We start from the raw sequence: 10,511 nt of genomic DNA on the forward strand, positions 1-10,511 counted from the left end.
CAGAAAGCCGCTGCCGTAAAGCGTGTCGCAAACCCACACGTAAAGCAGCGTCATGTCGCAAAACGGAGGTTCTTCGCAAAATAGTTTTTTTTTCTTCTTATTTATCACTTATATAAACTGAATGTATGCAAAGTGTCAACACTAATAAATTTGTCGTAGCCTACGTTATGAAATATTTACATGAATCATTGATACAATTATAATAGAAATGATAGAGAAGATAGAAGAAAATATATTAAATATTAAATTAAATATTTATTAAATAATAATATTAAATAATTCATTCATTCATTCTGTGTGGTCATTCTGTCTGAGGGTTTCAGATGGTTTTACACTGTAACAAAAGTAAAACTCCCATCAAGCAGCAGTTCTGTCAGAATAAAATTATTTACAGACATTCAGCCTTCCCCATTAAAAACAATCTGGCTGCTCTGCTCATGAAACTGGTTTGTTGATTTTTAAAATCATTTTTACCTAGGTTTGAATGTAAATGAAAAGCAATAAAAATTGTCACTTTGAATGAAATGTTACAATGACACAATTTTACAATTTTTTGCTTTTGTAATTCATGTAGGTCTGAAATGTACATCATAATAGTCTTTAAAAAGTAGTAAATTTAACCAAATGAAACTTGCAGAAACCATGCAATGCATTTTTGTTTTAATACTGTAATACTGTGAAACCGTGGCAATTTTGCTCAAGGCTGTCATCAGAAACTCATCGCGGCCCATGCCTCATCGCAGCATGAAACAATCATTTTGCAGGAATCTGAATAAATGCATCATTTGGAAATAATCTAAATGAATTTCAGTGGCTGTTGCTGACACATCTGAGCTTTGTCAGCTCAGATGGCGACAGCAGCCTCCACAAATGACAAGGTGAGAGGCAGCAGCAGCAGCAGCAGTAGCAGTAGCTGCAGCATGCCACCCGTACCCCGTCCCAGAATCCTCACGAGAATCCTCACCAGAAGCCACGAGTCTCCTCAGGACTTTTCAGTTCGACACCCACACCGAGCAGCCTGCCTCCTGATCCAGCCTGTGTGTGTGTTACTGCTGTATCTCCTGCTCCAGGCAGCTGGCTTTCTACAAAGGTCCGCATTCTTCCATGTGCAGCTCAGTTCTTAGTCAAAGAGGTCTCACCGGTGGCTGCTGGGAAAGCAAACAGTACGTCCAGATGTCCAGCAGAGATCTCTGAAGACAAACAGAGGGTCCACACCGAGACCTGCAAATGTGGCTCTGACAGCACACTTTACGCCACTAAAGTTTGGTCTCTTGCAAGTTTTCTTCAATAAAGACCTTTGTATGAGAAAACAGCAAATTAGGAGCTTGAGGACATATAGGACACAACAGAAACTGAAGACTAGAGTAAAAGCAGCATTGCTGACCCATGATGGAGACCACTGCCTGGAAACAACACAACGCTCTGCTGCTTGGAGCTGGCTTTCAGTACTCGGGCAGAAAAACTAATAACATGCTTGCTAGAAACCTTCCAGCTGTCGCACTAACATGTAGTCCACATTTGCCAAACTTGAGGAGTTTCACTTTTCTTTGGCACAGAAAGAGGCAGACAAACCTGGCTAGCTAACCCCGCTAACATGAACTGCCTGGCTACTGTTGTTGCAAAGCCTGGAAACTTTTTTTAAGGCAAACAAAAGTAGAAGCGCAGTGAATGGCACCTTTAGGTCTGGTTAAGGAAATGTGTGCTTTTGTTCTTACCTTAATCTGTAAAAGTGGGGAAGCCGGTGGTAGTCCTGTTCGGAGCTAACATTTCTTCCTGCTCAGCGTCAACATGTGTCTAAACTGGAGGACGTGTCTGCAGCGCGAGCTAACGGCTAACGGCGGGGGGATCGCCACCGGCGAGTTAGCGCCCGTGGCCTCCAGGTGTCGCTGTTCCTCCTGTTATCAGTCACCTCCGCCAAGGAGGTAAATGTTTTCAGCAGCGTTTGTTTGTCTGTGCACAAGATTTCTCAACAAGAACGAATTTTGATGACATTTTCAGGAAATGCTGAGGTTGTCAGACAGAACAAATGATTGGTGACTTACGTTCAGCGAGTGCTTCTAGTTAATATAATAATTATTAATATTAAACTAATGGCCTCCTGAGGTGCATTGCTACATGAAGCATAGATGAAGTCCAGATTGTATGGTTCTGTGGGCGACCTGTGATGTGTTTATGCCACTTATGCCACTTTATGACACTTGCGTGATTTCTGCCAGTTGTTGCATCATGAAGTGAAGACACCTAGTAGAAACAGTGTTTTTCTTTCTAACCTTCAGTTTGAAATACTCTGAACTCTGAATAAAGATGAAATGAAAGAGGAATACAAAGACAGGAGGAGGACTTCTCCTTTGATCGGATGAATCAGATCCAAGCTGTGACATGATTAAGTTTTTCTCTTCTTAACTAAAAGCCCACAATGTCCTGTAAAATCAGGGACCCTAAGGGCAAAAGTCAGACATTTTGAAGTGAAAAAATAAAGAACTATCTTACCTGCTGTAGATAGTGTTGTAGATGCTCTTTTTCACACTAAATACAATTTGCAAAAAACTGCACTTAAAGCTTGAAATAAAGATAACAACTCAGTAAGTGTTATATAAATACTACATATTAGAAAAACTACAGCATGTGAAATTAACTTGACTTTGTTTTTTTACACTGGCTTTTAATTCAATTTGAGTCCCATCAGGTCTTTATGGTGTGGTCTTTCCTTCTCATACTTTGATTTTAGCCTGTTTTTATTGTATTTGTTATATGGGATTTTATTGCATTTATTTTCTTGACGGCTCCAACCAACCAGCCTGTAAAGTGCTTTGATCAGTGGTGTTGGTTTCAAATGTGCTGTTGAAATCAAATTGACATTATGAAACCAAAGATCTGTAAGAAACTGGTAACAGTTATTAGTATTTTTACATCTTAGTACAACAACAACAACAAAAGATCAAGTTCTTAAGTAAAAGAAAACACTATGTTTGTTTAGACTTGCTTTGAGCAAATCTGAACACTGAACTGTGTGAATGTTTTCTGTATTTATGGAAATTTAATATAAGTATCCCACTTTAAAATAATAATAAAAAAATTAAACCACTTTGCTAAATATTTAAGTGTGATTTGATACATCCTCTCATTAAGGTAAATACTTCAATTTTCATTTTTTTTCCAAAAGGTAAACCCTTCTAATTCTTGGTGTTATCAGAATGACTTCCATAAATAATATTTATGGAAGTCATTCTGATAACATAGGTCTCCCTGCAGCTTTGACCAAACTAACATGAATGAATGATAATAAATAATGACACTGATGGGAATACATATATACATAATATGTATATATGTATAATTATTTATTATTATTCAATCACGTTACTTTGGTCAAAGCTCCAGGGAGACCTATGAGCCACATGTGACCCCTGCTTCAGAGTAATATTTTACATCCGGACAGACTGATGAGCTAAGGGCTAGTCAGAATACAGTCATAACTAAAGTGGACTGAAGCTGTCTTAAAGAGATAGTCCAGTCAACTTTGAAGTGATGTTCTGTCTAATGGTTAACAGTTAGTGCTTTGTCAGACAGACATCAGTCAGAGAGATCATAGTTTAGAGAAAGAGGCAGAAGTCTTTATCCAGTCCTGGGTAATGGCGAGCATAGATAGGAGCTTCACACATGCACATTCATGTAGTAATACGGAAGTTGTTCAGTTGAGAAAACATCAGCAAACTAAACAAACTGTCATGCAAAGTGCAGAGGTTTAATATTAGATTAAATATTATTTAAAAGCATGAAAAACATATTGTTTAAAAAAAAACTGGCAATCATTTGGCTAGCCTTTAGCCTTGCCTGGGCGAAGACTTTTGCCTGTTTCCCATACTCTGTGCTCTGTGGCTGATGTCACAGCTGATAACTATTGATAACTATTATGTCCAACCCTAGTCCTTCAGTGCCACTATCCTGTACGTTTTACTTGTTTCCCTGCTCCAACACAACCGATTCTGTGGTTAAATTACCTCTTCATGTTCTGCAGAAGCCTGGTAATCACGCATTGATTTAAATCGGGTGTGTTGGAACAGTATCCTCCCGAGGACCAGGGTTGGACACCCCTGCTTTTAAGCTGCTTCAGCCACCAACATTTCATAGTGGTTCATGTAAATTTTATTTTAGAGTATTACACTGCCAACAATTTCACATTACATGGATATTTACACGAAAGTCTATAGTTTTTTGCAAGTGCATGCACTTAGCCAAAAATTTCATAATATTCTCACCGTGATATAAAATCGACAGTGGTGCAAAGGTATTATTATAACTGGTATTACTGTGGGAATATTATGAAAAAACACATTTTAATAAATACACTGAATTATTGATTTATCTCTTTTTAATATTGTCAAACTCAATTATACATAAATGCACTTATTTTCACTGTTGTGTCTGGCTGGTAAAGAAAATAAGTGCATGGGAGTGTGTGCTACAAACGCTGTGTCAAAGACAACTTCATTTGACTCCTGGGACTAAAGTACAGTCAACAATAAAGAGTCTTTGATTTTAAAATGTTTCAAAAATTAAGAGTGAGTCGGTAAATAGAAAATTTGTTGTTTAATCCAACATAATTGTGACTGAATTACAATTAATCTCATGGAAATAAATCACCGAACTGACAGACAGGATGCTTCATACAGGTATATATATTACAATGTGCCTTGGTAATATAATACAGTCAGGTTCCGTTTTTAATAAAAATAAGCACTGGAGGAAAAAGTGATACTTCTTGATTTTATTGTAAAATTGGACAATATGCACATTATTTAACGACTCATGTCTTGTTAATGAACCTTGTTAGGTGGTCAGAACACTGTGCTGAGTGAGGGTTCAGACAGTCGAGTCAGAGAGGCGAGGAGCACTGAGATCTCACACACAGGGCAGACAGTGAGGGAAGTACCAAAACAAGGAAACAAGAACACTGAGTGGCTGTCAATGGTGCAAAAAATACCAGTCAATGAAGACTTTTTGTTAAAAGAGCGTGTGTTTTATGTTGATTTTGTTTTGCTTTTGTACTTGACTGTACAGGACATGAACCATAAATCGGAGGGACTACTTTGATTAAGCTGTAATATTTGACCTTTTTGTAAATGAAGACAAAAAATCTCCCAAAAATGTTTTTGTTTTGTTTTTTTCCCCACCACAATTGTGAATTTAAACCATTTTGTTTCCCCCATCAGATCAAATTAAAGGCGTGGTCTCACTGACACAAGATATTTCATACACGGTCATGTACGATTGTTGCATACAAGTTTGTTTTTGTTCTTATTCCTATGTCTTCCAATGTTTCTTTGAGTTACTTTGCCCAAAATATAATAACCTTTATTACCATAGATCCAATATATACCATAGATCCAATATACAGAGGAGTTAACAGTGTGAGTGGAAAGAAAGGAAGTGATGTCTAAGACCGAACCTTTCTTTGCCCTTTTGCTCTAATTATTGTACAAAGACGTTACAACTATCCAGCCATGCAACATTGTTTGGGAGGGAATGGGGGTCAGGGTGATCTGTCTGTACTCTTCTCTGCTGTTTAGGCATTTTGCATCTCCTTTCCAATCTTGTAACTCAGGATCTTGTTCCAATCAATCTTGGTGCGAGTCACAGGAAGCTGGCGGCGTAAGGCTTTGAAGGTAGTGTCGGACATGGTCTGGTAATTCTCATTGATGGCGGTCTAAAAGAAACAGAAGACAAGGAAAGAGGATGTTACCGGAAAAAAGGCAGGATGCTTCCCACCTAAAAGTTGAACTCAATTATTTTGACCAGAGGAGATAAAAATTGATCTACACATTATGGATATCATGTTTTCTGAAAGATTGTCTGGGCAGACGGTTTTTCATATCACATCTAAATTAAGCAGTTTGACTCACTTTATAAGGCAGAAGAATTAGTAAATATGATAGTCTCAAAAAAGAGACATGACCTCAGAGTATGGTCACCTTTACATTGGATAACTAAACTCTGACAATAAATAAATCAGCCAGAATATGGTTGTTGTAGGGTCTTGGATGGGTTACTCATTATATGTGATAAGTTGTGGAGGGTTTTGAGCATGCATGAAGCTTCAATAGTGATGTGGTGGTGGTTTGATATTGTGGCAGCAGCATATCCATGACATGGAGCTCGCTCACACTTGAGGGGCTGTAGCAGGGCTGGCCACACTGGTCTCAGGCCTAGGTTATGGTCCCATCCTGCCTACGGCACTGGCACTGCTCCCAGTAAGTTAGGTGGTATCTGTTTCCAGAATGTCTTGACCATCACAGGGGTTCAGTTTCCTTGCACAAGTTTGCAGTCTTGTCACTTGAATTTTGACAATGTTCAAAAAAAAATTGCATGCCGGTGTGGGACATGGGACAGGTGTACGTGACAGGATCATTGTTGGAACATGCAGCTGATGTATAAAGCATAGTGAGGGTACAGGAGAGCATCTTGAGGATGGGAAAATATCAGAAAATCCCTATTTGGTGAGTACTGAGAGTGTAACAGAATTATGACTGCCTTCACACTGGAGGTTTTCCAAATGTACCACCATGTTCAAAAGGTCATGGAGAGTGCAGTGTGATGATTGTCCAGATGCTTCAATTTCATAAACACGTCACAGCAAAACATGAATACAGTAATGAGTTTCCACATCACTTATAGAGTAAAAGGTTGAGGTGAAAATTCAGTTTCCCACCTCTTTACTTTCTGACATACCTGATAGTCGTTCTCTGCAGCCTCCATGATCTTAACAAACTCCTTAGCAGTTGAAGCCTCATTCTAAAACATGACAAGAGTTTGTTTTAGAAAAAACACATGAAGGTTCAGAGTCAACTACTGCCTTAAAACTGCAAAACAGAAAAAAATATCTGCATTCTGTTCATCTTTGTTGAAAACAGCAACTTTACACATGTACCAACATAACCTTTAACTATCTTCCAGAGGCACAACCCCCTTCAAACTGAGTTTGATTTATGTGCCAACGTTTGGTACGAACTGCTGGAGCAAACCTATGTGGAGATCAACTCACAGAAATGGACATGGACTCCTGAACCTCCTTGTGGCTCACCAGCTGGACGTTTCCATCCTCATAGTAATGAACCTACAAAGACGAAGGTGTTGGACATACTTTTGTAAATATTTAAATCAGTAATAATTTACCCTCTACTGAAAAAAAAAAATAGAATAAATACTGTCTTTGTTACATTTCAATATGACAATCTATTAAAATAACTCAAAAAATATACATCAAGGAGGAAGATCTATTTTTGGTTTAGGAATTTCTAGATGAGTGTTGAAATGTTGAGAAAAAAAGTCAGTATTGCAGCAGTGCTGCTGTGGAAAAACAAAAAGCTCAGATTTGCATAATCTGCCTTTAACATTTTGTTTGTTTACACTGAAATGTTCACAAACATTTTCCTCACATTCTTCTTTGTTAGAAGGCTGTGTGCTGACTTGGCAAACAAAGACCCTAATAATCACAGTTTAGTTCCAAAACAGGGCCCATTAAAATGTTTTGGCATGCAAAAATGGAGAAAGTGTTTCCCATTTCTGATTGCTCAGACAGCACTGTGACAGCTGAGAGAATTACAACAGGAAACCTCTGTCAGAAGCCCCATTAACATTTTTTTTTTCAGAAATGTTGTGAAAAAGAATGGCAACATTACAAAGTGGTAAAAGCCTTATTGATCCAACTTATTTTTATTATGTTTTTGGCATGTTTTGCAGGCCTGAAATGCAGATTGGTTGTACATTAACTAAAAAAATAAAAGATTCTGAGGATTTTTAGCACAACGTCCCAATTTGTTCTGAGGTCTGTTATCAGTCCTTTCTGTGGGTTCTGCTGTCCTCATGTCTTGTGGCTCACTCAGCCTGTTTGGAACTTTAGCCGGTATCAAAATAGTACCAGGTCCTTTCTACAACAAAATGTATGAATGGAGTTTAAAAAAGTTACTCTTCATTGCACTAAATTTATACGCAGTGTAAAGTATGATTTGTGTTCATTTCTCATTTCTGGTAAACTCATTATAAAGCTCATTACAGCTTTATAACATGTTTCATTCAAAGGGATCTCACAAAGGTGCAAACATTTAAAGCTTGTATAAATACTAAATGGTAATGCAGTTCAAACTGTACAATATAATCAAACCTTGATACTTTGATTGCTAAGAAATGAGGTTACACTTAGTCAACGATAAAATATAAACAAACTTGGATATTGCTAAAATGATTTGATTGTTAAAAGAAGGTTACGATAAAATGTAAACAAACTTTGATATCACTAAATGATTTGATTGGTGAAATGAGGTAACGCTTAGCTTATGTTAGAATAATCACGAAGAACAATTGTGTAAGTGGGGTGAGGGAGGCTGAAGGTTCCAGGGCATCATGATATGATAGTATGATTTATAGTATAAAAAGAAGTGGAAGGGGTTATCACTTCAGACACAACTGGGAACGTGTTGCTGTTGCTTCTTGTTGGTGAGTTGTCTCCATTCAGCTGAATGTTGAATGTGTGATTTGTTTTGAAAACTCTGGTCTGGACTCGTTTTGTTTGTCCGTCTTTTCTGCAAACTCAAAAGATCCAGTGAGAGAAACTAAGTGGCCAGGTGAGATTCCTCTGAAAGGAGTGAATACTAAAAACTGTTTTCTCAACAGCAGTCTGCATACAAATAGTCCCAAACAGCCCAACAAACATGTCAACTTTCTCACAGAGTGAGAGATTCAAACCAAATACCTGGATTTTCATGATTCCTGCCACTTGAGTGGTGGAGGGTGAGACGGTAAATTTCCATTCTGACCTCCAGCGTCCATTCCTGAGCAAAGACACAGAGAGGCAAAGAGTCTGCAGTTACACCTCCCACAGTCACGACTGAACAATGAATCCTCTCAAGTTTCCTTTACTTGTTATAAACATTTCATCAATTTAGACAAGCTGAACCTTGGTATGTGCCACGGTCTGTGACAGAAAATAAAGCTTTTACTTTCAGCATGTTAGCCAGTTTAGATGAACTAAAAGATCGAATGTGGATTTTTGTTTGTTATGAGAAATGTAAGGAACCTCAGGATGTTCCTGCATCCTAAACTGTGGCGCATTTAATGTAATGTGATTTAATGTGATTTGTACGATGAGCATGAAAATGGTTTTATTTGTTACTTACTGACTTCATATTCATTCAGTATTAGAATTACATGACATTTTAGACAAATGTGTTCCCCATCAACATCAAACCATAAATGAAAGGGGAAAAAAGATATCATGTTTCATTCAGAATGTCAGTTGTGATAGGACCAAAATAAAGTTTCAGATATGTGGATATGTAAAAAAAGTAAATAATTGTACAACGTCATGCAATAAAAAAAGCTCCATCAGTGACAAAGGCAAAGCAAAAATCTGATTTTACACTCCACCTTATTCAGATTTATGAGTTGGAAACATCTAGAGGAGAATTTTAAGTGACTATTTTCATTTAAGATGGTTACTGTTCTTCATTTAACATGTGCTGCAGTTGTGTTCGTTCAGGGAGGGAATGAAACCCTATCTAGTATTTATTTATTTTCATCTTGATTATTATTAATAATAATAATAAAAAGCTCTACACTAGCTGTAATTTTCCTCCTAATCAGCAGGTATCACTACTTAAACAAATAACACTACCTCTATAGCAGGAATGGCCTCAGAGCTGTAAAAGGAAGGTGTTGTCTCATACACAAGGTCAGACCTTTAAGTAGATACCGGTAGAAACAAAGCTGTTTGCAGACACTTCATTTTATAATTAAGTTGACTGGATTTAATTGGCGAGTGGAAAACAATTATTCTTGATTGCTCTTCAAAACCACATCCTTGCTTGACTGACACACTTGCATCGTGCATGTGTATCAGTATAAATCAGTTTATCTCAACAGTCATCCAAAAAAACAAAAAGTATAAAGAACGACTGTAAGTTTCAATGTTCCTGAGTACTGATATGGGGAGGTCACTGGCTGCCGTTGCATCCAGGAGTTGTGGGATCATTACATCTAACAGCCTCTAAGTCGAGTTAAACTCAGCAGCAAAGAGGATTGATGTACTTCTTATCCATGATCAGAAACAGCTCAGCAACAGTTCTGAAGATCCAAAGTCTAATTCTCTACAGTCAGGTAATGTATTGTTCAGAGGGTTTATACACATATTGTACACACTGAATATTTGTAACTCTTTATTTTTTTTTACAGTTTTTAAGATTTCTGAGCAGTAATAAGCTACAAACTGGGCTTTTAAACATACCAGAAGTTTTTGGGTTGAAACTGATGGCATTCGATGCACACGATGATGGTTTGATGTCCGTCGATGGTCTTTCCATAAATCTGAAAGGGGGGGTGGGGGGGGGAGAACAGATACAGTCTAAGATTAGAATTACTGGTGAACCACATGCAACTGTAAGAACTGGGCAGGGAGCCTGTATCAGAATGCTTAATAGGAATTAAAGCTGCAAGCAGCATTGGGCGGCCCTCGCAGC

General features: G+C 37.8%; 2 protein-coding genes across 7 annotated transcripts in view; both read right to left on the bottom strand.

Annotated features, from left to right (window-relative positions):
* The window catches only part of LOC108251676 (suppressor of tumorigenicity 7 protein homolog), a 113,631-nt gene extending 111,776 nt beyond the window's left edge, over window positions 1–1,855 (bottom strand). For 2 of the 6 annotated variants that reach the window (XM_037978397.1, XM_037978395.1), the window contains exon 1: window positions 1,716–1,855. The gene's annotated coding sequence lies outside the window, so the exon portion shown is untranslated. Of the gene's footprint in view, window positions 1–964; window positions 1,296–1,715 lie in introns of all 6 variants that reach the window. The other 4 variants (XM_037978401.1, XM_037978398.1, XM_037978396.1 and 1 more) reach the window with 3 other exon arrangements.
* Window positions 1,856–4,573: 2,718 nt separating this feature from the next.
* The window catches only part of LOC108228422 (F-actin-capping protein subunit alpha-2), a 30,594-nt gene continuing 24,656 nt past the window's right edge, over window positions 4,574–10,511 (bottom strand). The window contains exons 6-10 of the mRNA XM_037978314.1: window positions 10,280–10,359; window positions 8,750–8,828; window positions 7,043–7,114; window positions 6,730–6,792; window positions 4,574–5,707 (exon numbers count right to left, since the gene is read on the bottom strand). Of these exons, the coding sequence (XP_037834242.1) occupies window positions 5,567–5,707; window positions 6,730–6,792; window positions 7,043–7,114; window positions 8,750–8,828; window positions 10,280–10,359 (435 nt within the window). The 3' untranslated portion in view covers window positions 4,574–5,566. The remainder of the gene's footprint in view (window positions 5,708–6,729; window positions 6,793–7,042; window positions 7,115–8,749; window positions 8,829–10,279; window positions 10,360–10,511) is intronic.

This window comes from Kryptolebias marmoratus, linkage group LG11 (assembly GCF_001649575.2).
Source record: "Kryptolebias marmoratus isolate JLee-2015 linkage group LG11, ASM164957v2, whole genome shotgun sequence".
Taxonomy (NCBI): Eukaryota; Metazoa; Chordata; class Actinopteri; order Cyprinodontiformes; family Rivulidae; genus Kryptolebias; species Kryptolebias marmoratus.